Genomic DNA, 27,803 nt, shown 5'->3' on the forward strand with positions numbered 1-27,803 from the left:
CACACAAAAACCCCACCTCACCAGGGATTATATAATCCTCCACCTCGATGCTGCAAAAGTTACTGCCAGAGTTACCCTTCCCTTTTTAAGGTGGGCCGTGCTCCGGTGCAGAAAGGAAATGGTCTAACACACAGGACAAGGGGGAGCAATTGCTGTTCTACACCTTGATATTGGCAAGGCTTTCAGCACAGGCATCTGTAACATCCTTACAGGCCAAGTGGCGAGATGGGGACTGTGCTGCAACAGAGTTTGAGTGGCCATGGTACAGCCAGCCTGGTTGTACCTACAGGTTCTCTTGTGCTTAACCCCCTTCTGTGCCCTCTGCTGTGGCTGTGGGTGTTGTGTAAGTCCCAAGGCAGGATTGGGACCAGGCTGTCTGCAGAGAGCTGGCTGCCCAAGAAAGAGGCTGATTCCTAAAGAACTCTGATGTTATCTCTCAAGTTCTATTTGGTACAGTCAGCAGGCAACTGCTCTGAGTGGGCAGAAAACTCCTCAGGGTGTTTCTTTTCTTAAATGCATTAATTTTGTTTTTTAAAGCCAAGAATATTTTTGCCTGTACCTCATTGCTTCCACCTTTATTTATAATTTTTGTATAGCAATCCTGATTTCTCAAGACAGCACCAGCTCTGTGGAGAGGAACAGAAAGCTACACTGGTAATGCCAGGTATCGAGACATTTCTTTTCTTCTGCATGTGAACAGTGGTATATTACAACAAATTTGTATCTACATCTAAGCTTGTACAGTGAACCGGTTAAGGATTTCCAATTGTGTTTTTTTTTTGTTTGTTTGTTTGTTTCAAGAGTGTGGTTGAATGTTCATAGGACAGTCTTGATTTTAATCCAAACTTCCACAGATTTGGACAGCTGTCTCTGGTGCTGTAAAAGGGCAAACAATCAGCACATCTGAAAATCAATACACCTCATGGGGCTGAGTACCTCAGTTAATCAAATACTGCAACCATCAGCTTTTGCTCAGCTCCCAGCTAGCTCCAGAGTATTTTCTGCATAGTTACAATATTATAATTGATAGAAAAAAATGAAAGTTAGTATTTTAAACACCATGATTTGTATGTTTTTTTCATTGTTTGAGCTTCACCTTTACTGCAGCTTGATTTTCTTTCCTGAATTGTTCATTAGGTCTAAATCTAGAGAAAACAAAACCCTGTCTGTCTCAGTGATCCCAGACAGTAGGGGATGCAAGGCTAGCCTAGGGCCATATGTTACACTGCAAGAAAGGTTTTAGACAACAAAGCCAGACAGCTGATTCACTATAAAATAGACATAAGTTACGAAGATTATCATGGAAACAAATCCTATGAAGACCTCTTAAGTCCCTGGTTGCTATTACTGTTATTTTTTAAGTCAGCACTGGCTACCCACATCACATGGATAATACTGTGTAAGTCACAGATGCAAAATAGCATCTGCAGAGATCAGGACATTACCAATGGGTACATTTAGTCAATCTAAAATGATTACAGTTGTTCTTCTGGTGCATGGCTGGTGTGGGACACAATCTTGGACTGCCTGGAGGAAAACAGCCCCGTGCAAGTGCTCACTGTCTGAGAGGCCATGTGTTTCTCTGAAGACAATGACAAACTGTGTGCAACTCTACAGAGGCAGGCCTGTGGGACACTCTGGCTACACAGCAAAATGTGAAGCAGAGGAATTTTGTTGGTAGCAGAGGAAGAACTAAGAAAAGGTGAGATGCAATCATTTTTCCCTAAAGCATATCTATGATGAATGTCAAACCTTTTCTTAAGCATCCTTCTAAGGAACCCTGGACCTGGGACCACAATTATTAAGAAGTGAATTTTCTTCCATACAGTCCCTACAGCTCACCAGACTGCAACGCATGTGGCTACGACAGGGTACTTGTCATGTAGCCACACATAATGCCTGGAAATAAATTCCAAACTGAACAAGTTTTATGCATTTGTATTTTCAAAAGGACCTTACAGTAATCAGTAGCCAAGCAGCAATAAAGACTTTTAATCACTGTAGTCTGTGCTATGCTGAAAGCAAACACAATCCTATTTCATAAAAACCTGTGGTCACTCAGGAACAACAGCTTCAGCCTGCTTGAGAGGCATGTGTACCACATCCAAATGCTCAGTGCCAAATCCAGTATCAGGCTCTACCAAAAAACACATGATCTGACACTTAAACTCATCCACAGGGTTGGAGAACAGAAAGGGGGGGCAGCATTCATGTTTCTCTGCAGGAAATCTCCTGGTGAAGTTTGCATGCGAAGGGGACCCCAGCTCTAGGGGCAAAAGTCTCGGCAGCAAAGTCGCAAGAAACTCCTGGCATCCAAATCAAAGTTCTTCAGATGTTCATTGCCAAGTTGATAAACTAGTTTAAGAAAAATATCAACTTTACAATAAAGTATTTCAGGCCCTTCTCCCTCCCCATGTCTTTCCCCAAATGAGAGCCATTCCAAAGCAGTGTTTTTCTCTGAATTGACCCCATTTAGGGAAGAGGACCTTTGCTCACTTGGGTCTTACATCCTGTCATTAAGGAGAGACCTCAGCCAGCAGGAAGGAATAAGGCAAAGCCCTCCAAGCACTAGATGCTGGAAACAGCAGTTACTTTATTTGCATGCCAGCTGTCCACATGAGTTCCCACATTTCTTTTCCCTGGGAATTCATTGTGCCTCACCCCAGGAAGCTTTGGCTTAGTGTGAAATGAGAGACAGCTCACAGCAACAGGCAATCAAGGAGAGCACAAGAAAATAAGAAACCCGAGCTGAGCAGTGTGAGAAGCAAGTGATAGACACACACTGGCTGATCTGAATTCCTGGGGGATTCAGGGGGAGTGAAGGACCCCCCCTTACCCCCATCTGCTCCTTCCTCTTTCCCCCACTGAAACCTGGCACCCAAGGAAGGAAAAAAACCTGAGAAACTAGAAAGGGGCAAGGGAAGCTGTCAATATGCCACAGGGCAAGCAAGGAAGGCAGTAGTGTGGAGGAGATTTAATCAGTGCATGGGCTGCAGTGGGCTGTAAAATTCCAGCCACGGTGAAACCTATGGCAGATACCCCCCTGCACTCTCATGGACATCTGAAGTGTCATGCAGAAATACTCCAGCCCTTAGAAGAAGACAAAGCTCTAGAGAAACCCCATCATTTTCTCAGTGTTTATGAATCTGTGCCCATACCTCGCCTATATTCAGGTTAATGAAGTCCTTGTTTTTTGCACTCAGTGCTTGGAATACTCCTGGAATGAAAAACGGACACCAGTGCTATAAATACACCTCATTCATATTCACACACGAGCTCTCCATCCCACAACGACGAGTGGCCATGCCAAGGAGAGGGAGGGCCTGGCACAAAGGCAGATTGCTTAGGATTGCTTGGTGGTGATAGCTCCTCTGACAAAGCAAAGACCTTCCAAGAGGAAATGTCTTGCTGACTTAAGGCCTTTATGCCAGGCTCACTTCAGGACTTGTCTGGAAAAGGTGTCCTGAACATGCTAAACAGTCAGATTTGGAGGATACTCTGAAATCAAGCCAAGCAATTTGCACTTCTTTATATATCTTATTTAACTTCTGCCTCAGAAATTTAATAATTCTAGTGCTATAGTCAAGCCAGAAAGTAAAAAGAACGAAATCAAAAAAAATCAGTGAAGAAAGCTGATTTTTCTTCTCATAGAGTGAATTGGGTTTTATTCCTTTTATCCACCTTTTATTCAATTTATCCACCTTTTAACCTATCTTTACTACTGCTGCTTTGTAACCAGAGTGACCCTGTGCCAGAAATTAACTCAGACCTTGGGTGCCTTGAAGTACAGGGAACTCCATCTGAAGCCAAAAGGGAATATGTTATGTAAAAGGTACAGGAGATACCTGCCCATGAGCATGCCAGTTTTCTCTTTCCATGAGGCACAAGTAATGTTTGAACCTTGAACTTGTGTGATCCCAAATTAAGCTCATGGGTGAGCCACAAGAGGGGTTACAACATGGACTTGACCAGCATTCTTCACATGCCTTCAACATTGCTGCAGAGTTTATGTAGCAAGCTCTATTCACAAGGGGAAATTTTCCATTAGCAGCAGAGCATTTTTCACTTTACAGGAGAAAAGCCATCCTAAATGCAAATGCTAAACACAGCTCCTTTCTGTTAGCTTTGTGCTGGATCTCAGATACCGTGCAAGATGCTCGAAGCAGAACGATTTCTTTTTCAAGGGGGATGAAATTCCAGAGGAAGAAGATACTCACGACTCGCATTCTCCAGGCGTATTAGGCAGTTCAGAAAATCATCAAATTCAATCTGGAGCTGCTCGTCAGAGTATCGGAGGACAATCAGTTGCAGCAGGTAATTGTTGAGCTGGTATCCTTCCCAGAGACACACACAAAGCAGAAGTGAGCAACCTCACACCTCAGGGGGAATCTACAGATCTCTAGTAACTAATCTTGAAAACCACTTAATGGGAGGATACTCCGTGGCACATATCCATCCAGAAAGAGATCTAACCACCAAGTTCCTTAAGCCTTCAATGAATAACAAACCCTGAACAAGAAATTTTCCAGGCACTGCAGTTTCTAGTCCATGCCACACTGTGATGTATGAGAGACCATTCTATCTTCTCGAATTTGGAGGGATTTCTGAAAAATTATCTGCTTTAATAAAAACAAGTTGTGATGAAATATTGATGCAGAGATTGCTCTTCATAGCAGCTTTCTCACTATTCCTTCAACCCTTGAATGTACATGGACTCTGAAGTGATCTGTTTCAAGGTCTAACCCCACACACGTTCAGCCCTGTTGGGTTTAACATAGCTTAGTAAAATACAGAGATTGTTCTGACTGCCTGCCCTTCAGGATTTGGGGTACCTGGGGCAAAATTACCCCACTCAGTGTGCCCAGGTTCTCTCTGGGGCTTAGACCTCCTTTTTGTGCAGGAGCACCTGGCCTGTGTGATTGTCCTCTTCACCCACGCTCATCTGCCCAACAGGTTTACAGGATAAAATGCAGTGCTTGCCTTACCTGCAGCTTTAAGAGCCCCACGAAGCTCGTAAGAGGACATGGAGCCAGATTTATCAAAGTCAAATTGAAGGAAGATACTCTGTTATGGAAGGAGCACACAGAAAGCTCACAACTGGTGTATGAAAGGGAACACAGATATGGCATAGAAAGGCAAGGTGTTTATCTCCAACCGCACAGTATAAGCATTTAAGAAAACTGACAAGACTTTGGTCTAGATCTGGTCTGATTTTATAGTGGAGGAGTAAATCTTGGTCCCAATTCTCTTTGTCATATGAACAGGTTGTTGTGACTTAAAAAGTACTGCCAAATCCAAGCATTAAAAAGTAATGAGTTGCTCTTCATTAAAAATGTCATGATTTTTTAAAAAGTGATTTTAACTGGAAAGATGTATTGTTCTCTGTCTTTTAACTCTTAACTGACACTTTCTCTTAATCTTCTTTTATGTTTTTCTCCGTTCTAGTTCTGAACACTAGAGACAAACTGTTTAACATGATGTTAATATTGTCACTTGCTCATTTGCTGCTAAGTATAAAAGATCTGAATAGACACATTCATGGTACAACCAAGAAAACTGGTCAAACAGTCTGAATTTTGACCCATATATTAAGCAATTCTCAAGCTGGAGTTAAATTCCATCCTTTTATTGAGACGACAAATACGACTCTCCTTTGGAATATGAGTTATTTGGAGCTGTCGTCGCATTCAGCTTAAAATTTTCCAGCAAATACATGTGCAAATCTTCCTACAGGACACAAGGGCTTCTCAAGCCCCTTGTTAAAACACAGTGTGTCCTTTGTTAAAAGAGATGTGGCATTAGTACCCAGAAAAAGTGTTGGGCATTTCTGATGGGCTAGACAAGAAGCAAAGAACTGCATATTTTGAATGTTTTGGTGAAGCATGAATTCAGAAAAACCTATTAATGGCCATGAGGAAACAATTGTAATGTCTTTTGTTTGAGAGTATTCATTCTGTGATTGATTCTGCAAACCTACGTATTCTCACTGCCTATACATTGGCAAGGAAATGCGTTTAAAATTAGAATCAGCACTTTCCCAGACTTTAGTACAGTTGACTCCTGAGAGACCAGTAATGAAAATGCAGTGACTTAGGAAATGATTGTTTCCTACTAGTCATGAATCATCACTTTCTTCTTCTGTACAACAGCAATTATGGAAACTCCTTAAGTTTCCTTCTGATTGGCTTGCTTATTATGGTCCATTGCATTCTTTATCCCAAACATAGTTGACTAGTTTACAAAAATCTCAGTTATTTCCAGAAAACCATTACGGTTTATCATCATGGAAAGCTAAGAATGCCTTTGACTATCCAAAACAAACCCCATGCTTTTAAAAACATTTGTTTTGTGTTAAAATTCATGGCTTGAACACAGTCCTCTCTCCATTTTTGTCTGCATATACCCCGTAAGCTGTTCAGGAAGCAGCTAATGAAATGGAGGAAGAATTACAATGGATAATGTCACCTACTATCCACTTCTTCATTTTTTCCCAGAAAACTTTGAACTCACTGAATTCCAGTTTCCCGTTGCCACTGGTCTGGTAATATGAACTAAGGAAAAGGACTTTTTATATGAAAGCCCAAATTCAGCCTGAACTTATCAGAGTAGTTCCTTTAAGCAGAAAATGTTGACTGGAAAGCCTGTGCTGCTGCTCTAACTGGCATTGGGATTTCTTGAGAGGTAGAACATCAGCAGTTGCAGTCATGCCTGTGGTTGTGTTACTGGAGGAACATTATGTGATATAAAAACACAGCTGAGCAATTCAGGGACTTCATGAGGAAGAAAGATTATTCTAAGGCAAGAACAGTTTTGGATGTAAATGGGATATAAATGATTCAGAGAATTAAATTACCTGATTAAAACAAATTGCTTCTGTGCCCAAAGCAGTTAGTCAACCAATGTGCTGTTCGGTATTTTTGTCTAGAGACCAGGTCCTGTTGCAATGGCTCAACCAAAAATTAATGGGAGTAGTGGGGAGAGACTGGCAAAATCTGGTCCTTACGGTCTGAAATAAATGCCTGCAAAGCAGTTCTTGTCTGGCCTTCCCTCTGCCTTAAGTGAGGGACTTATTTCACTGATGCCCCCCAAGCACAGTTCACTTCCAGGATGAGGCAGCTGCTCTGAAATGCTAAATGAGGAAAGGTCCCATTCCCCTTCCTTTTTCCATCTTGCCAGGACACAGCCCTTGCTCAGATGGACATTGGCTCAGCGAGCATTCGTTCACAAAGGTCAAAACATGCCAAGTGGGGTCTAGCTAACACCTGCTGTTATTTGAGCACCTCTGCTGGTGACGTTATTGAGGGCACCCACAGATCCCAAGGACATTCTCGCTTCTGCAAAGGGTTTTTTTACCCAGCCAGGCTCTTCTTCCCAGGGTCATGTAGAACTCTGTCCCTGCTCCTCACCACCACATGCTGACCATTGCCAGGGAATTCAGTAGCATGTGACACAGAGGAGACTGTGCCAGCATTGACTTGGGTTTGCGTTTTTATGGTTTTGCTCTTCCATTGTGCTCCAAATAGTACGTCCAGAGCGGGATGGTTGTGTCTGCGTTCCTTGTGCTCCCAAAGCAGAGGAAGAGATGTCTCCCCATTTATCCAAAGCTATGCAAAGATTTGCTTGGAAGCATTGCAAATCATGGAAACTATTTAGTTGTATCCTAAATAGTAAACCTAGAACTGCTGCCATGCTCCAGGGTCAAGCACAGGGCCTGGCTTCGTGCCAATACCATGTAAGGATGAGATGGGAACATGGACCAGCTCCCTACTGAGGCTTTGTTTTTAAGCAAGGAAATTTAGAACTGGTCCCCTGTTTCTCGCTGCATGTGCAGGGTGACTAATCTGCAATGAATTTTAATATTATGAGCCAGCTTTCACAGGACAAAATTTTGTCTGTTTTGGTTTTCTCTTAGAAGTGCTTGAACAGATGTTACCCCTGTCATGGACTGAAGCAACAAAAGCAAAAGACATCTCAGCTGAACAAGCAAGGCATAAAACCAAACATTAGATACCTGCCTTGGTAGGTCTGTTCTGTCTCATGTGTAAGAAAGCTGTTTCTTGGGCAAGCATACTGCAAAAGCAGCTCTACCTGAGGAGAAGCCATGCTAAGTGAACTCAGCAGGAGCCAAAACTCCGCAAAGGACAAATCTGGTGGAGAAGCATCAGGGCTGCGATTCACCTCACCTGATGTCTGAGCAGTCATTTAGCACCCCTCAGTTAGCTACATCCAGAACAATTAATTACACCACCCCTTTCGCTGTCTATAAAGGAAGTCTAGAAATCTGGCTCAGATGTAGACGCCTACACCACAAATACCTAAATTTGGACAGACAACTCTCACCCACATGTCTGTTTCCTGGAGTCCCAGTAACTAGCTGAAAGACCAGATTTTCCAGTTTTTAAGCTGATTGTCAAAGAAGAGCTTTGATATCAGCAATTTTCACCACTTTTGATCCTTAATTTCTGACCCATAACTTGCATGTACAACTCTGTCTGGTGAATTTAGCTCCCCAGACAACAGACTTCTCTTGAGTTCAGTCTTCTATGTCTCTTTCAAATAAACCACAGCTTGAAAAATGCACTGTCCTGTACAGAAGTAGCTTGAGATTTACTTCTAAAGGTGGTCAGCATTAAAGCATCTGCCTCTAAGTTTGCAATAGAAAACCGTTTGTCCTGAAACTCTTAACCCTAAATTTCTAAAATAAAAATCAGGATGAAACAGTCAAGTATTTTTGTTTTCTTTGGGTAGTGATCTGCCACTACTAAATTCATTTCTGACACCCACAATACATAATGTTATGGACGATTATATTCATTCTTCGTTTAGCCTCGCAGGCACTTGTTTGAAAGGATACATCCATAAGAGAAATGATATTTCGGCATGAAATGAGACTTAAGTTCTTGATTTTTATGTTCTTTGCTGAAAAAGAACAATAATATGAAAGAAATCATAGGCAAATCTGTCTTTTATAAACAGAAAGGAGAAAATAGGACTCATGAACAGAGATGGCTGACTCTTAGTCCTCATCGTGGGAGGGCCTGTGAACTAGAAGATGAAGGCAGCTCTCAGTACAGAGAAGTCTCAGTCCAGACTGAAGATGCATTTACTGGAGACATGACGGGAAATACTGTCCTTGGTTTGAGGTTCAGGGAGTGACAGGTTTTCCACTGTACAAAGGGCCTGTAGCAGGATCATGAGCTTAAAAGTCCCAGCCTAGTGCCTGTCCCTCCACAGCAGGGTGGCAGTGCAATAGGGAGCTGGCCTCACTGAGCTGACATGGATCATGCTGGAGGCAGGGCAAGCTCGTGGTTAGATCATGGACCAAACGCTTTCCTGGCTCTGCCCTTGTTGGCTCAGGGATACCAGGTTGGGGTCGTAAGACAGCCTTTAATTTTCTACATGTAAATTAATTTAGTGGCAGATTTTAGAAAGTTATATACCAGCCTTAACTTAGAAGTTGTCAGCACTTACTTTTTTTTAATACAGCATTCAGAACATATTCAAGTTCTTCTGCAGATATCTCCATGTCCTGCAGAAAAGAAAAGAAAAAAAAAAAAAAAAGTGAATCATCTGTTACTTAAATGTTTCTGTAATCAGACATACCAAAAACCTCAGAAAACACAAAAATCACTCATCTGTTCTTCATTGCAACTCAGCAAAAAAGAGCCATACAAAACCCAGAAAAAAGCTAAAAATTTATGGGCTGGGAAAATACAGGAATGCTGCTCTGCATGAGTCTTTCTGAAGGAGATCTCAAGCAGGAGCTGTTGAACCAAAGAAAACTCAACTGCGGCTGAACATTAAACCAGGTGGGCTCCTTCAGACCTTGAGTTCTAGCTTGGGTCCTCCTGCTTGCTCACCGGGGACTGCACCCTTATCCATCGAGCCATAAGGCATGGTGACATCTGGTGCCCAGACAACACACTGCAACCAAACACACTCCCAGAATATGTCGGGTTTGTTTCGTGTGGCTCCGGATAGGGGCAGAAATGCTTCCCCTCTTTTTAAATATTGCTCTGACCCAAAGTGTTTTGCACTCACCTTTCCCGAGATCTGCTCAAACAGTGCCTGGAACTGCTTTTCCTCTTCAGTTTCTTGTGGGTTTGGGGTTGGCCGTAGAGGCTGCAACAGCAACCACACAAGTCCTCCTAAGAATTGCAAAACGTGACATTTCTCCTGCAAATAACCCCTCTGTGCAGCCTGGACCACCGTACATCTTAAAATAAGGGCACATGCTCCTGAACTCTGCCAGATCTGAGGCCTCCTGGCCATCTCTCTGCTTGAGGGGAATCTCACCCTATCATTTCCTTCGCCTGGACAAGTGTGTAGTTTGCCTCTGCCTTGGTACAAACCAAGGGCACCCATCCTGGAAAACCCATCCTGTATCTCCTCCCATCCCAGCCTGCTCCATTCTGTTTCCTGGGGCCTCCAACAGCCCCAGCGCTGCTGAGCTCTCTCCTGTGGCATCGTCCTGGGACCTCCAGCCCTTCTTGATTGCACCAGCCAGAGGTGGCTGCACTTCAGCATATTACCCACACACGCACAGACTTATTCTGCTACGGAACATGGCCCTGAGATCCCGAAAATGAAGATGTCATTGTTAGCTGGTCCTCGGAGAAGAGTTTTACTAAAGAGGGACAAATTAGATCTTGGCTTAGCTTGTTTCCATGGAAAGGCACACCACAATTAATGGCTTATTTGCAGGGTTACGCTTAAACAGGAGCTGACTCAGACCCAGCTGCAATTAGTGCTCAGCAGGCAGACCAAGCCGTTCAAAAACTGAAAGAATTCAATCATTTCAGTAGGCACGTGCATGCATAAGCATTCCCTCCCAAGCCCTGCAGATACGAAGAAGTAAAATAAAGACATCTGTATGCAAAATTAATGTAGGTCTATTAGACATTCTCTTGCTTCTTATTTTTGACAAGAAATAAATTAAAAGATGTGAACAGCCGCGTGGCTCCCCAGTGCTAAGGGGTGGTGCTCGCAGGGCACACGGGGTGGCCGACACCCACCTCTCTGGCTGGCACTGGCTGCCTTCAAGGGGATGAGAAGCATAACGATTGTGATTTTGATTGTTACAGCTCTTTTACCACATTCAGCAGAAGCATATTAGCATTTCAGTGATATACACAAAGCTGGCAATTGTGTAACATTCCTGTGAAATGAACGTGGTTTAGCCAAAGACAGTAAAAGCAGTATGTGCCGGCTTCTGCTGAGCTATTCTCTTGCTATTTTAATGCTGTAGACTTACCTCTGGGAGATCAATGGCAACATTTTCATCTAGATCCCTGGAGAAAACAAAACCTTATTTGGTATCTGAAGGTACTCAACATCTGCTTGGGGTGGAAGCTTGCCTATTACCTTTTCCCCAGGTGAATGATAAAGCAGTTTGTCTTTTTTTTACTTAACAAGTTGTGTTTAGCTAAAATTCATCAATCAGACTTTTGCACTGTTTAAATTTTGGTATAAGCCCTTAAATCAGACATTAGGCAGGACTCAGGGAGGACACAGCTGTGCCTGTCATCTGCTGAAGAATTCATCTCATTCTTTATTCATTATTCATTGTGAACACATTTTTTCCTCAGCATGCTTTTTTAACATAAAATTGTCTTTTGGACAAACTTTGGGAGGAAACAAACAGGAAGCAAACACTGCTGCATTCACAGAGACCCAAATAGATGCCAGGCATCTAGCAACTCTTCCCTGTCAAACTTCCAGCAGATTCCTCATGGCATGCCCTATTTCCCCACCTTCTCAACTCCTCTCCAAAAAAAAAGGTCAGGTTTAGCAAAAACGGGAAAATACAAAATAAAACCCCAAATGATCAAGAGCCTGCCATGTTGGGTCTCTGCTGCAGGGCTGGGTGCCTCGCAGCCACTCTCTCCCCAGCAGCCAACAACCCCATGTGCAGGGGAGAACTGGAGGGCCCAAAGTTTGCTGCAGACTTACTCAGTGATGGCCTTCTTCTCAGAGAAGATCCTCAGGCAGAAATCTGCCTCCTGGTGCGGCTCAAATGTGGTTGGAATAAGAATGTAATCACCCGGTGGCAGCTTGAATCGGTGGGATACCTCCCTTAAATTGATGTAGGTTTTGCTCCTGGCCTTGGAGGGGTGGTACCTGAAGAAGTCTTTGCCCAAGTGTCCATCTCTGCCAGGGCTCTAGGAAGGGAACAAAGGGCAGTGCTGAACTGGCCAGGGTGTGCTGAAAGCTATTCTCACCCTTTTCCTAATCACAGAGCTAAATTCTGCCTGGCACAGGCGTCACCCCAGGCTGAGATCCTGACTATCATTCCCTCTCCCAGGTGCTTACAGCAATTCAGCTCCCACCTTATGGCAAGGGCCCATTGCCACTGCCCTTTCCCACCCAGAAGGCAGAGCACTCAGAGACATTGCCTTCCTACTTGAACATTCCCTGCCACTAAACACCACCATCCCAGATAGGGTGTCACAGGGCAGTGACAACGGATTCACCAACCTCAGCCTTACTCGGGAAAGGGCATCTGCGTGTGATGTGTCCCAGGATGCTCAGAAGAAGCAATATTCCCTCTCCCTGAGCCTGGCAAGGGTGATAGAATCATGGGGCTGAGGGGTCTGTCCTAGGAACCCGTGGCCCCACAGAGACTCCTAAATTCTCCTCTGAGAGGACTCCATCTTCCATGGGGCTGGATGTAACTGAGAAGGTTGTTTTAAGAGCAAGAGCCCTAAAAATGGGGCAGGGGCAACAGTGCAGCTCCTGTGCTGTAGCAGCAAAGGAGTACCTCATAAATAGAGTAGCCAATGGTCAGCATTTCAGCTCCAAGCTTCTTGAGTTTACGGCGACCCTTTTGCATCAGTGCCGCTATGAACGTGCAGTCATCTTGTCCATCATCTCTCTCTGTCAAATGCAGCTTGATTTGTGGATTTGTCCAGAAAGTTTCTGCCAAAGTAAGGAACACCAGAGAGCTTCTTGACTCAGAATAATAAACCACCACTACTACTACAAAAATACCCCCACCAAACCAAAAGAGACAATTAAGCTGAGGTTTCATTCAAACTTAGTTTTTCCATTAATCGTTATACTTCTTTCCACTAAGCTTTCCACTTTATTTTGCAAAAAACAAACCAAATCCCAAAGTCCTCCACGGAACTAGGTGTAGGAAAGATTTTAAGCCTGGTGCCTTATTAAGTTACCATGGTTCAAATGAAGCTGTCAGATGAAATTTTATTAAAATTACATCGCTACAATGATCCCATAGTGCTGGTGCCAGTCTAAACTAGCACAGTTTGGATCCATAACACAGCTTCAGAGGCACATAAACATGTTGGCTGAGGGGAGCTTTTTGTCTCATTTTACACTTGCTGCTGCAGCTTAGCTGGCTTATTTAAACCTAGTCCTGCTCATGTAAACGTCATTAAGAGGTAAATCAGACCCAATGAACCTGAGAGCAAAAAAAGCAACCCTTTCACTACAAAGTCTCAAGTGGGACCACATGAACATTTATCACTTTGTTCATTGCTGGTTTGTTCATCCAAAAAAGCCAGTCACAGAAAGGTCTTAGCTTTAAAGTACAACACTCTTAAAGCCCATGGCTTGAGTTTCCTCATTTATCCCTTTGGCTGGTTGCTGTCAGCTGAACTGTCTTGCACCCATAGCTCTGGCTACAGAGCTCCTCTCTGAAGAGTTACAGCTGAGGGTAGGTAAAGATTTCAGTGCCTGCTTCTCATTTTCAAACTGGTACATTCTTACCTAGGAAATTTCTACATCCTCCCGCAGTGGCTCCGCGGACCCAGCTTCCCTGGTGGATGGTCACTTCCCATTTGTGGGCAGTGCTGTCTTCCAGGGCATCTGGAGTCAGGTTGCAGATCTCAACTTTGTCAAAATGCACTTTGAAGTCTTCAAACTTCATCCTGAGCCAAAGGCACGGTAAGGAATGGGCAGCCATTCCTTTTTGTGAAGGATGCCCAGCAGAAGTATTTATCCACCAGAGCCCCAGGGCCAGATCACCAGTTCATGTAGAGTAGTTTTGGTGACCATGGATAAATGCCAGTGTACAGCAGGAGGGCAACTAGCTTCCACTCACTGTGGCGTAAAGCACAAGCATCCTTTTTGTTTGCATCTCATTCTGACATCTCTTACACCTTTCTTTTACTCAGTTACAATTGAGTCTAAGATGAAATAGAAGTGACACTGACACAAAACCTACAGTGGAAAGAGTTATTTCACCAACACCATGCTTAATGGCCACATCTGTATCGCCAAACACCCAGCCAAAGGATTGTCTGGCAGGTGCAGGAGCTAAGTCTTCATACAAATCATCTGTGTGTTCAGAGTCAGGCAGAATGACAGCACAACCAGTCACACATGGTGATGGATTAGTCAAGCTATGGTATGGGTACCTGTCTGCACTGCAATTAAAGTAACATTTGGGTCTCTGCTAAGGTTTCTAGGCTCAAAATGATCACCCTTCCCTCCCGTATGGGTGCCTGGGACCTTGTTCTAGCAAAAATATATGCCAAACGTGAGAGATAAAGTGTGTTTGGACTTGAGAAATGCCTCCAACCTGCCCTTGAAGGAGCATAGACACTGCTGCCTGCTACTGTGCCGCACAGATTGCGCTGCATGTATTTTATGCCCAAGGTGGAGACTTGTACATGGCAATGGGATTGAGGGAGCAGGTGCCACAATATGGGCAGGTTTGAGCTGCTAGGCTGGGCTTGTTGGAACTAGCCCTCTCAGCACACAGAGAAGCAGATAAGCCAGGAGATTTTATCTAGCAAGCACAAGGGCAAAAAGATGCCAATAGTCCCATTGGCCAAGGAGTCAGCTCAGGACTGAGCAAGCAGCCAAAAGAAGGGACAGGCAGAGCCAGGCACCACTGGGCATTGGGTGCAGCCCTGAGCAAAAGGAAGCTGCACAGAAACAGTCTAAGAGACAGCAGCCTGCATGGTGTGCACCCCAAGGACAGGAGGCACATACACTCTGGGCCTGAGGGTAGCCTTGGGAGGCTGAATTTCCCTCTGTAAAAGAGCTGATGCATTAGGCCTTTGTGAGGGCAGTTTGGCATATATGCCCAATATATGGTCTCTGCTCTGAACTGCTATCTGGAAGAGCCTCCCTCTCTCCCTGGACCACAGAAATAACACACAGAAATGGATCTCCTCCCTGATACACACAAGCTTCTGTAGCTATAATTTTCCTTTTCTTCCTGTGGCAGATGCCTAACAACAAAATGCAGTAGCAGGAGAGCAAAAGCCCTCCAATATACAAGTTTATCTGTGGCAGTGGCAGATAGGACCCAGCTAGCCCCCACTGTGCCTCGTCCAACACAGCTAGTTCCATTTTTCTTCCTCATAACAAATAGCTTGTTATGTGGTGGTATTAATTTACACTTGCTATGGGCCATTTTACAACTTGGTTTTGGTGTGGAGAGAAACAGCAGGGTTTGCTTTGCTGAGTTCTGCCCTTTCTTGTCAGCTATTCCCACATATTGCTAGCCCTAGGCACTGCTAATTCTCACTCTGATGCTTAGGACACTAAAGCAGGGGCAGCATAGCAAAATCTGTCTCTAAATGGCCTGGTTTCCTGGCCACATGGTGCAGTTTTGGGGTCTTTGGAAATGTGCTGCAAAGCAGGGGAAGGGGCTGCCCTTTATAGATTAGATTTGACATCTAGGAGGTAAAACACCTGTTCTGATTTCCCTAGAGCTGTTCTGGGTTTGTACTTATGAAGGGAAAAGAAGACTCTGACCCTCTGAACTTAGGAAGGAAGGGACTAGGATGAGTGAGGAGCTGATTTCTTAGCCAACCACTAGATGCCCCTTTGCATCTATTAGAAGCACCTGGACAAGACCAATCTGAACTGCTAATACGTAGCCAAAATATCTTTGGGGTAGTTAATGAGGTTAAAATGTCCTCAGCATGTCACCATGAAGATTTTCTTCAGTTCTCACAAGTCCAAAGAACAAAAGGGTCTAAAATGGGATTTTTCCATTAATTTCACTGTTCATTTGATGCCTACTTGCACACTTTTACCCCCATCACATGGTCAGGCTTTAAGTTCTGCCCTGCATTGAGATACTTGCTGGAGTTACTTGGGTTCTGTGTAAAGTCTTTGTCTATTTTACACTCACCTCATAAGCTACAGCTGTAGCCAGGTCAAAAGCAGACAATAAAACACCAAACCAGAAACCCAAACAAGCACAAAAGATTTGTAAAGAAACTGTAAATGCCCTAATGCATTTGCTATGTCAATAGCAAAATAACTCAAAATATCTTCTGTAAAAATATAGTTATGGAACAGCCACTGGACCTACCTCCCTTCAGTTATCAAAATTGGGGAAAATCATTTTCTGTGACTTAAGGTGCTGCATTGTCTATTTCAAATAACTTCTCAGGCCTGAGGCTGAACTTCGGTTTAACTTGCAGGCAAAATCTGGAATAGCTCCATTGCATACCTCTCTAGACTTACCTCTGTGTAAATTGAGCATCTGGCCCTAGAAAATGTGACCCAACACATTGTCACAGCACGGTCACTGTAGGGGGGGAATCATGTGCAAGTCAGCCATCTGCTCTGAGATCATGAGTTTGCCATGAAGAACACTTCACGCTTCTAAAGTAATTTCCACCATGTTGGTTTCTTTTTTTCTTCTCATTTAATTTAATTTCCTTTAATTTCATTTCATCTTTTCTTAAAATTTTCCACAATTTCACACATATCTTGGTGCTGTTTTACTTTATGCAACTAGTAGTATTGCTTCTCAGGACTCATTCTCTTCCAGAGCATGCCCAGCATGAATCTTGAAGGCATTTCATAGCTGATACAGTGCCATACATGCTCCCTTCTGTATATCCTGCCTTTATTCATGGGTAGGATTTAAAGGGTGTTACATTCATGGGAGACACACTATTTGAAATACCAATGCCATTAGCTAAACTGATTTTTGAGTTTTGTTGTTAAAACAGGTATAGGCATACATGGAACACAGAAAACAAAGGGAGCATTCTACCTGCCCTCTATTGGGCAGAAACTGAGAATTTCATCACTCAAAGGCTTCTTCCCTGTTGCACTTGTTTTGGCCACTTGCACCTTGATTTCTGATTAGAGTGACACAGTTTAAAAACCTGTGGCTTACCAGAACTCTCCATCATCCCGTGCTGCCTGAGACAGGCGTCTCTGCTCTGATGGGCTGACCGAGCACCACTCTGCAGAGCTGCAGGAAAACAAAACCAGGCTTTACTACAGGTGTGTGGCAATTCATTTTCCCTGGCTCAGAATGACTGGCTGGACATAACAGCAGGCTATTCTTCTCTCACATGTGTTTTATTTGTGCAGCTTACACAAACACAATTGCATTTAAGAGGTTTCCTGGTCCTGTTGGCACTCATGGTCACAGAGACCAAATTAATGCAGCCAAAATCAGCACCAGGCCAAAGATCCCAAAACTGCTTCAGAGTGGTCTTAATGTGAGTTATTGACATTGGGACTGGTCTCAGGTGTTTGGGTTGGAGATAATAGGGCTATTGGTAAACCTCAAGATGATGGTAAGTAAACACTCTCCTTAAATCTGTACTCCCTCTGTAGCACCATCTTCTTTTTCACTCTTGTTGCTAATTTAGGGCCAGATGTTTTTTTCAAAATGGAGTCAATGAGAACTGAATAGGATCCTTCCCCTGCACAGAGAGATTTGGTGGAGTAACTGGGGCCCCAGGTTAATTCTTTGCCTCCTTTTCACTCACCCCCTCAACTCCAGCTGTGGTGTATCAAAACCAAACAAAAACCTGATAAAGCTTTTCAGGAAACCTGGAAGTGCACTACTATATTTCCAATTTGACATAATAAACTTAGGGAGTAGAAGGCATCTTGTGATTTTTAACTCCAGCAACCACTGCAAAACGTTACTACAGGTCATGTATTGACCTGCAAGCCCTCTGCATCTTGAGCTCCAGAAAACCTCCCACATGCAGAGTCAGAACTCTGCTTTGCAGAGACAGCCTTTTTGATGAGCAGCATAAACTGCCAGATGCCTGTCCTGATCATAATCCCTCCATCTTTTTCAGATTTAAGAACTCATTATACATGTCAATTATCCATGTTTTTCTTCAAGATAAAGGATCTGAGCTGATGTGGACATATTTAATTTACTTCTGAGCCATGATATGGACAGGGAAATTTAAAGTAGTCCTACAAATGATTACATGTCTCAGCATATTAAAGGCAGGTAGGTTATGGTTCCTCTCCTCTGAATCTGTACAAATAAAAACAACAACCTCAGCAGAAAAAGTGAAACAAAAATGAAACAGTGCACATGTGCAAAAATATACTGAAAAGTGTGTTTTGGAGAGGAATGTAGTGCTGACTTTTTACTGAGTATTTTTTTTCATTTGTGTTGTTTGCACTTTGTTTACCATTAGTAGTAAACCCTGACTGTTTTTCAGGCCATTCCTGTTGTGGTTTGGGGTCCTTCCAAAACTTTGGCATGGAGAGGGTCTCATTTAATGACCACATATTATTATTAAGATATTACTCCTGATGTGTTTAGAAACCCCAAACAATAGAGAGATGCAAGCTATTCAGAGGGGGAAATGCACAATCAGTTTCAGCTTATCTGTAGCAGGACGAAGCATGGATGTTGTGTTACAAGTACTACAGCTACAGACTTGTAAATATTTGACCAAAAATGTCACTCATAATGTATATTTTAATGTAACTTTTACAGCTGGGAATGTATTAAGATCAAATTATTTATATTAATACAGTATTTCTGCTAGTGCTAGATTTTGGGGGCTAAACAACCTCCACGCGCGGTATCCCTGCATTGCGCTGCTTTGAATATGCTGAGTGGGAGATGCTGTAGGGCAGCAATACTTTCAGGCATGTGCAAACTCTTGGTTTAAGTCCCCGTGGAGCAGCTGGAGCTGCAGGAAGCCAGCTGTGGAGCAGAAGCTGGGATTTGGCCTTTGTGAGGCCAGTGTGTAAGGGACAGTGCACCCACTTGTCACTCCAAGGGCCGTTCCACTCCACCTGTCCCCAGGGGTTCCTGATCCTTATGAGCTGCACTTGCCGGCCCCTATAGCTCACCTGGGGAAGAAGGAAATAGAGAAAATGTCAAGTGCCAGGATCTAGGCAGCAAGGCTTCTCCAGTGTACAGAGGCTGGTGCCAATAGCTGGGCTGTGCCACAGGAGATGCGGGAGGGAAAGCTGGATGGGAATTTGGACAACTTCCCCAGGATAACTTCCCCCATCAGCTGAGGGAACACTCCCTTGTCTTTTCCGCAGGTGTCTCCCTGCCCTGTGCTGCTGGACATACCTCCTCCATGCCAGTCACAGAGTATGCATGGCCTTTCACAAGGCCAAATGGGGTTCGGGCTTCTGACTCGGCAGCACTGCTGGTCTGGAATAGGGGAAAAAAATGCCAATGAACCTCTCTCTTCAGAGGGAGATCACAAGTGGTGCCACCTGGTCCTCCCCAAGCACCAGGGTAACCAGTGGCTAACCCATACTACAAACAGGGAACTTGTCTTTCCACTCAACCATGGTGCAATGGTCCTCTTCTGGGAAAAAATATGGGGGGTTTTAAACATCGTTCACCCAGAGCAAAAATGAGGTGGTTCCAGGGTGGAATTCCTCCTCTGCCCCTGTGATTTTGTTTCAGCACTATCTAGATTTCCAGGATCTCAGTCTTTACTCTCAGACTGAGATCAGGTGTTCACATGGCCTCTTTTCTTGTAAAAAGGCTTTGATGGACAGTGATGGTGGTGAAGGGTACCATCAGCCAGCTGAGTATCACACTGCCTATTTCAATAAAAATTTCACTAGTCTTTGCAAGCAGCAAACTTCATCAGGAGAAAAAGTGAAACTCAGACCACAAAACATTGAACCCCAAAGCTGAGGGCACCGAGAAATTGAGACCCCTTTCTTACTTACATCAATAGAGCAGCCCACCATTGAGCATCTTTTCAGGGCTTTTTCTAGGATTTCATAGAAATTGTCAGGAGCCGCCTTAACATCATACATTTCTCCTATACCCCCAGTGAAATCCTCCATGGCCTCTATTGTACTGCCACCCTTCAGAGACTCGTAGCTGCCATTCAACCTGGAAAACACATGCTGACTGTGAGAATTGCTTTCAAGATATCCATGTTTGAGAGTTTTCTGGCACATGTGTAGAATTGCAGCAATAGCACTGAAGTCAAAATAAGTACCCCAGAGCGTACCCAAGAAGGAGTATCAGGGTCATTCTGCTTCCCTTTCTAGCTGCATTTTTAATTCATCCATTTCTCCATATCTTTAAAGCCCGGGGGTGTTCTTTCTTTAATGCCAATTGTCAGGCTGGCAAGGGCAGCAGCAAATGCTAGAAGCTGCTCACTGGAATTGTGAATGCCATATGAACAAACTGTGAATAATGTATGTACAAGCAGCAAATTATGTATGTGCAGTGGGACTTACTTGGCATAGGCTTTCTCTAGTAAGGCACTCCAAAATTCATTGAGTTCAGCTGAGTGCAGGAAAACCAGCCGGCCCTTGAAGGTGGGTAATCGGTCATCAATCACAACATCCAGCCACTCGTTGTGCTGCCAAAACTGTTTAGAAAGGATGGTGCATGAGTGTGCTGACAGCATGGCATTTCCTGAGAGCAGGATTCTGGCGTCCCAGCACTTCTAATTGTAAGTTAATGACAGTCATAGGCTTGATTAGAAGACATGTAAATCATCTGTTCCCACTCTGCCATGCAAGGCTGCTCTCTAGGAAGGGTGGATCTGTCTTAAGGAAACACCAAGACTAAATGTGTAGACCTGTACTGTAGCTCCTTGTCTGGATAATGTCACTCACGTAGCTACACAAGTGTTCACCACATAATTCAAGACTCCTTTTCACCACGTAATTCAAGACTCCTTTAGGACACACATGTGGTACAGACACCAGTTCAACTCCTTTAAGGACTTAAATATCCAGAGTGAGGTGTGTGTGCCCAGGAAAATATGAAATGATTTCTAAAGCCATGTAGCTGTTCACAAAACAGGAGTGGCTGTGTTTGTGCCTGTATGAGGCTGACATAGAGCCCTCTAGTTTGTTCCTCAAAACAAGAACAACAGTGTAAACTCAGCAATCCTACTTTTTTCAGTGTCTCCTCTGCAGTTCCTGGCCAACCCACTGCAAAATAGACCATGGAATGTATTGACAGAGATGTGTTCATTCTGTGACAGATGGTTACCTTACCTGGAAGTGAAATATCCCAGCATAATCTGGCCCAAAATTTTGATCCAGTGGCACCACTCTTGCTAGTGTTTTTTCATTCAGTGTGAGAGAAGCTATGGCTGCTAATAGCCAGCAGTCACCTGTGGATTGAGAAGGGGAAAAGATGAGAAAAGGGGGTCAGAGGAGATGTTATGACAGCTGCAACTTCCCCTGAAATCCAAAATACAGCCTGTGTGTCCCCAGAGGGGGTGTCCTTGCCTGGCCAGGGCAGACTGTGCTTCAGTCTGGAGGTGCCAGTAGACAAAAGATTCCCTTGGGCCCACAGTACCCTCAAAGGAAGATCCTTCCCTGAATCCCACTGCACCAAGATGGTCCCTGGCATGGATGGGAGGGAGCTATCCAAGAGGTAGCTGAGGGCCAGGTGAGCCTGGGATCCCTGAGGAGGGGCAACATCCCCTCCTGTGTGAGCACACCGCTGCTGCTCCTCATGGTGTGTACGAACACTTCCACCCAGGGAGAATCACTCACCAAGATCCCCCTGACAAATGTCAGTTCTGGTGGCTCCTCCAAGGATAAACTTGGGGTCTTTTACAATCTCCTGCAGCAGTGAGACAGAGAAATTACTTAGAATGTGCCAGGAAAATATCACCATCACTCAGAACCAAACTTGCAGCAGTGCTGACAAACCCTGTGTGCCACACGAGCCGTCTTATCCTGCAGCAGTGCTGCCACCACAAAGAACGAGATGGAGAACCCTTGCTAATTAATTACCATGTAGAGCAATTAAAGAATCAACTACACTCTTTTTTTTTTTTTTTTTTTCATAATTAGTTGGCTGCTAATGAAAGGCTGGCATTCTTTATTCATCTGTAGGCAATTGTTAAAATATCATAGTACAAACTCATCCAGAAGATTGATGTCAGGCTGCAGCCCCGGTTAACAGGGCTTTTTGTTTCCTTGCTTTCCTCCAATGGCTGAAAAAAAAAAAAAATTGGCAATTTTCTTTTACCTGAACTAGTAAGCCTTTTATTTACTTGCATGTAATACCTGGAATATATGGTGTCTGACAACCACAAGAACATTTCCTCCTTAAAAAAAGCAAACTGCAAGACAGCTTCAGCCCTGTTAATTTTTAGGAGCTAACACCACCTACCCCGTGTGCTCAGAGGGAACGGTGCTCATGGTGGCATTACAACACTTCTCAAGCATTCATTAGACTGGTTTAGTTCAATTACTAATACCATGGCTGGATAGCAAAATTACAGTGATAAACCAATAAATGTGGCAGGAATTCTTCTCCATTTTCCCACAAACTGTATATTGAATGTAACTGATTGAACTGAATGGAAAAGGGGAAAGGAGAATATCTAATATATTACTGGAGAAATATGCCTGTAGTTAATCAGTCTGCCCTGATACATCATTGCAGACCCTGTGGCATGAAGCAGATCCTTCTGCCGAAGTGGCAAATGAAACAAATTAATGGGGAGGGCGGGGCAAGTAGAAAAGCACGTTCAGTCATTTAATCCCTGCATCTGTCTAGATGAAATTGAGTTGCTTTGTGCTCATATCATTGCATTTTCTCAGACCATAGGGCAGAATATTGGTAGTTGTGTTCAGCTTCCTGCACTTACTGCTGAAGCAGCTGCTGGAGCCAGGGCACTCCCCTCAGTGAGCCAGCACTGCTGCTGCAATATTCAGGAGGAAGCTGGTTTGCATCTTTTTTGTTTGCCTTTGCTGGGGAGGAGGCTGTGCCTCGGCCACAGGTGCCCCGGGGAGGAGGTCCATCATGTCCCCAGAGTGTGGAGCAAAGGGAAATCAAACAGCAGCTCCTCCTTACCTGGCCCGCCTGCTTGTTAAATACACTCAGTCTTGTTGGGACTGGGCATGAACAATAAAACCACAGCTCATTGCCTTTAGACACTGATGTAGCAATGGCTGATGAAGTAGCTGATCTTCAACAACACACTTTGTTTTGGCACCATTGCTCTCAGGAGAGGTAACTCTCATTGCAACTAATGCATTTAGCTGTTACCAAGAAGCCCTGTGTGTCAGCAAGGGACAAGATATAAACCCCTTCCACTGACATGGGTTTGATTTGTGACTCATTGTTTATTATACATCTCTGTAACTCACATATGGAAAAAATGTTTTCAACCTCCTATGTCTAAAGCAAGCAAACATAATTTAAAGAAAAAAAAAATCAATAAAAAGGAATTGAAAGGATATTGGCTGGACTTGTGCCACATTCTCTTTTGTTGCACAAAAGAAAACGTACTCTACACCTTTTGAGTGGGTGTTGCAAAAGTAATATTAATTTTAAAGGGACTCTCAGATGGTATAATTATGTAACAGGACTTCCAACATGTTAAAGGACAAAACCCAGCATTCACACACAGCATGCAGTAATTTAAGGATTCACCTGCACAAGGATACTGCCTAGAAGTGGGAACATGCAGTCTTTGGGGAGATGAGACACAGTGACCGGTCCTGATGCTGCATTAAAGCTGTGCTTCTTTAAATGCAAAAGAAAACAAACTGCATCCCTGTGCCTGTCTCACACTGGTAGAGAGGGTGCACAGAGACCTAAAACAGGCTGGGAGTGAGATTGTTTAGGTGGTTTCTGTGTTTACATTTCTCTGCCTGGTCCCAACCTGTCATACTGGTTGTCTGTGGCTGTTCATACTAGGAATATTTCTTTCTTACTTCCTCCTGTAGACCATAGACTCATCTGAAATTGGTAAAACCTATTTGTCTTTCCTTTTTTGGGTTGTTTTTTTTTTTTTAATTCTTCAGTTTGTATGTCTACAGGGAAGGGAAGGGAAGGGAAGGGAAGGGAAGGGAAGGGAAGGGAAGGGAAGGGAAGGGAAGGGAAGGGAAGGGAAGGGAAGGGAAGGGAAGGGAAGGGAAGGGAAGGGAAGGGAAGGGAAGGGAAGGGAAGGGAAGGGAAGGGAAGGGAAGGGAAGGGAAGGGAAGGGAAGGGAAGGGAAGGGAAGGGAAGGGAAGGGAAGGGAAGGGAAGGGAAGGGAAGGGAAGGGAAGGGAAGGGAAGGGAAGGGAAGGGAAGGGAAGGGAAGGGAAGGGAAGGGAAGGGAAGGGAAGGGAAGGGAAGGGAAGGGAAGGGAAGGGAAGGGAAGGGAAGGGAAGGGAAGTCTTCTGTTCTTGAAATTATTCTAAAATTTTGATAAAGGACAGTTTCAATTTGTAATTAAAAAAGATTGCTAAACAAAATCACTAAATGTCTTTCTGAGTCTTGGAGCACCTCACTTATGTAGAAAGTCAGATATTCATCTGGTGCAGATCCACGTAGCTCACTGATTGCAGTGGGAGATTTACAGATTAGTGCTAGCTGAAGGTCTTGCTCATAGTGCTACAAACATGCATATATGCAGATATATGCATATCAAAGTAATGAGAAAGCCTTCCCTACTCTCATTACTAAAGATTAAACTCTAACAGATTGTAAATCAGAAGATTTAGATTATTTGTCACTGCAATTACCCACATGTACCGTGCTACACTTCATCCAAGCTACTGTAAAATACTGGTGGGAGAGGCAGTAAAAACCATCCACCAAGAAAAGAAGTTGGAACACAGATACCCTACACAGAGGCCATGTTTTTGTGCTCACCCTCTCCAGCTGTGGCAACTCACCAGGCCCATGTTCCCTTTGCAAAGTAAAATGTATTAAACTGAAATTGTTACAGAGCCTCTATTTTGCTGTTGCTCCTGATGGATAACAGAGATGAAAATGATCTAGCTTAAATGCTGAGGAGCCAGAGCAGAGCATAACTAATACCCTGTCCTTACACATCCTCTCAGCCGCCCCTGAGTTTTATTTCTCACTGTGCAGCTCACAAAAGCGTGTGGGGGGAATTGGAGTGTAAAGGCAGATGCCATTCGAGGTAACTTACTCATCCTGGAAATGTTTTCAGTCCAGCACACAAAGATCCTGAAGCCAACAGGCCATTCTCCACTGCCCCTATGTACCATACACAAGGGCACACAAGCTCTCAACCACTCCTGATCAAACTTTACACCAAACTTTAACTATTCTGAAGCCGTACAAAGACAAACTAGTATCTAAGAGCTGGGCAAAGGAGAACCATTCTTTATGATTTAGTGTCACAGCCACATGCATTTTTGTTGCCTCACAGCACTCTCCTGTGCTGGGAGGGCAGCCCTACGAGCCACCTGGCGTTTTGGTGCACAGATAGGCAGCACTGCCTGTGGGGGATGCACTTACCACGTGTAGGGTTTTCCAATTTTTTTTTCATGACTGAAACTTGTCCAGGAGTAACAGCTTTAATTCTGCTCTGTATCAGCACTATGTTAACTACCAGATGCTGAGGCAATGAATGCTTATCACTGTGAATTAAGATAATTTAAACCCTTTCTTTAAGCTTACTTTGTTCTTTCTCTCCGTTGATATCTCTATCACCAAAGAAAAGTATTTTATAAAGGAGGAAGCTTTCAGACTAAAAAAAAAACCCAAACCAGAATAAACATCAGTTGTTAGCAAAGAAATGAAACGTTGCCACGTTTTTTCTGTGGTTATTAGTTACAGAGTGAGGTGGGGAGAAGGAACCTGGAGTGATGCTGGGTTTGTGATCTCAGAGCACGTGGCTGGTGCAGCTTTGGCTCCCACTGTGTTATTAATGACTGTTATGCAAGATGCATTAAGAGATACTCACTGAGCCCTTGGCTACTGCTGAATGGCTCAGTAACCACGGCATGCATTTGTAATCTCTCAGCGCTCCTTGATGGAAGCAAGCAAGTAGGTGTAAGACTCTCATACTCTAGAAGTTAAAAGGTTCGAATTTTTGAAGTTTATCTTAATTATGAATTTCCTGCATTAACAGCATGCAAATTTTACACAGTTAGAACATTATCATAATGTATTTTACCCTTAATTCCCTGCGTGGTCTCTTATTTTCACCTTTTGTCTGGCAATGCTGTAAGAGAGGAGCTGATTACGAGTTCTTTATGCACGCACACGAGCACACAAGTGTGCCTGCACAACGGGCTACACCTGGCACGAAGCCTTCCAGCCCTCTCACCCTGCAGCTTGAGCTCTTTGCTCAGGCATTCCAATCCTGAGCAAAATCCACCGCTCCGGAGGTGGGAAGGGTTTCACCTACGCTTCATCCCCACGTGTCCCCGCACACCGCACGTATCTGGTGCAAGCCGAAGCACAGCCGTGCCCGACTTTGGGCAGGACCGGAGGAGCCAACAACAACGACGGCGCACTCACCCCAGGCCTCTTCCAGACGAAGGGAATGGGTGGGTTTTCACTGAAGAAGAGAGACGAATTGCAGGCGGGGAAGTCGGAGTCCTCGAAGAGGACGGCCCTGCGCAGGCACTCCTGCTTCAGCTGCTCGTAGCCCTTCCCCGAGCTGTGCGTGGCACGGGCATTCCCGGGATGCGCGGCCGGCCGCGCCTTCGAGTCCTGGTACAGGTAGGGCATGTCTGCCTCCCACCTGCCCGAGAGAGCCCGGAGAGACGAGGCTTAGCTGGTGGCTGGGGCAGGACAGGTGGGAAAAGAGAGGGGAGCAAGAATTCCTCAGGTGCCTTGCGAAGGAGAAGGGCGTGGGAAGCACCGTGCGCTGGGGGAGCCGGCGGTATCCTCCAGCCCTCCTTCCTCCGTGTCACCTCCTTGAGCTGCTGCCTGGCGAGACTGACCTGGCTGCACCTGAGGCAAACACCCTGAAAGCAAACAGGGAGGGCGGCGGGTCCCGAGCAGCCTGGGAGCAGCCTGGGAGCGGCCCGGGGCTGTCCCGGTCTGGCCGTGCCTGCCGGGCCAGGGGGGCAGTGCCCGGCCCCGGCTCCGCTCCACACCCAGCGCCCCCGGGCCGGAGAGGCTGCCACGGGCCAGGGGGGCTTCCAGATATGCAGGAGCCAGCCAGGACCATTGGGCCCGGCCTCGGGAGAGAAAGCAGAGCCCGAGGCTCGCCGAGGTGGCGGAGCAGCCCGGCCTGACTGCGGCAGGGCTGCCCTGGCGGGCAGGTGCTGTCCCCTTTGGATGTCATTTAGAGCCGAGAGATGGCCACGGCTCGGGGGACCTTATTGCTCTCTGCCACCACCTGAAAGGAGGGTGTAGCCAGATGAGGGGTTGGGCTCCTCTCCCGGGTAGCAAGCAGTGGAGCAAGAGGAAATGGCCTCAAGCTGCGCTGGGGTGGTTTGTATTAGATAGTGAGAAAAATTTCTTCATGGACAGCGTTGTCAAGCATTGGAGCAATCTGCCCATGGAAGTGGTGGTGTCACCATCCCGGGGAATATTTAAAAGACGTGCAGGTGTGTGCTCAGGAACGTGGTTCAGTGGTGGGTTTGGCAGTGCTTGGTTGGTGGTTGGACTCGATGATCTTTTAAGTCTTTTCCAATCTAAATGATTCTGTGATTTTTCTGCTTACCAGCATTCACCTGCACCATTGTGTCTCACGCTGGACAGTAAAACACTCTGCTGGAGAGGATGCCAGGCAATGCACCATGGATGCACTAAAGGAATAACACTCAGAGCCAGACATGGATATTCCTCTCTGCTTCAAAAGGGAGGAGATGCCACTCTCTTGGAACAACTTATGGTTCCTGTAGTACAAAACACACCCCTGAGTACAAAGAGTGCTCAGC

The 27,803-nt window shown here is 44.8% G+C and overlaps 1 protein-coding gene across 1 annotated transcript; it reads right to left on the bottom strand.

Moving 5' to 3' along the window:
- Positions 1–1,922: 1,922 nt before the first annotated feature.
- On the bottom strand, positions 1,923–26,857 carry CAPN9 (calpain 9). Its single transcript, XM_005518557.2, has 20 exons — positions 26,431–26,857; positions 21,706–21,775; positions 21,199–21,317; positions 20,428–20,561; positions 19,906–20,074; positions 19,289–19,372; positions 18,974–19,059; positions 17,114–17,191; positions 13,729–13,889; positions 12,761–12,918; positions 11,953–12,161; positions 11,255–11,291; positions 10,042–10,122; positions 9,472–9,529; positions 8,855–8,919; positions 6,470–6,538; positions 4,986–5,064; positions 4,218–4,334; positions 3,159–3,217; positions 1,923–2,355 (listed from the first exon to the last, which is right to left on the bottom strand). The coding sequence occupies exons 1-20, from the start codon at positions 26,641–26,643 to the stop codon at positions 2,329–2,331; spliced, it is 2,073 nt and encodes a 690-aa protein (XP_005518614.2). The 5' UTR covers positions 26,644–26,857; the 3' UTR covers positions 1,923–2,328.
- Positions 26,858–27,803: the final 946 nt, after the last annotated feature.

This window comes from Pseudopodoces humilis, chromosome 3 (genome assembly GCF_049639895.1).
Source record: "Pseudopodoces humilis isolate 2021_Gansu_Grassland_sample_001 chromosome 3, ASM4963989v1, whole genome shotgun sequence".
Lineage (NCBI taxonomy): Eukaryota > Metazoa > Chordata > Aves > Passeriformes > Paridae > Pseudopodoces > Pseudopodoces humilis.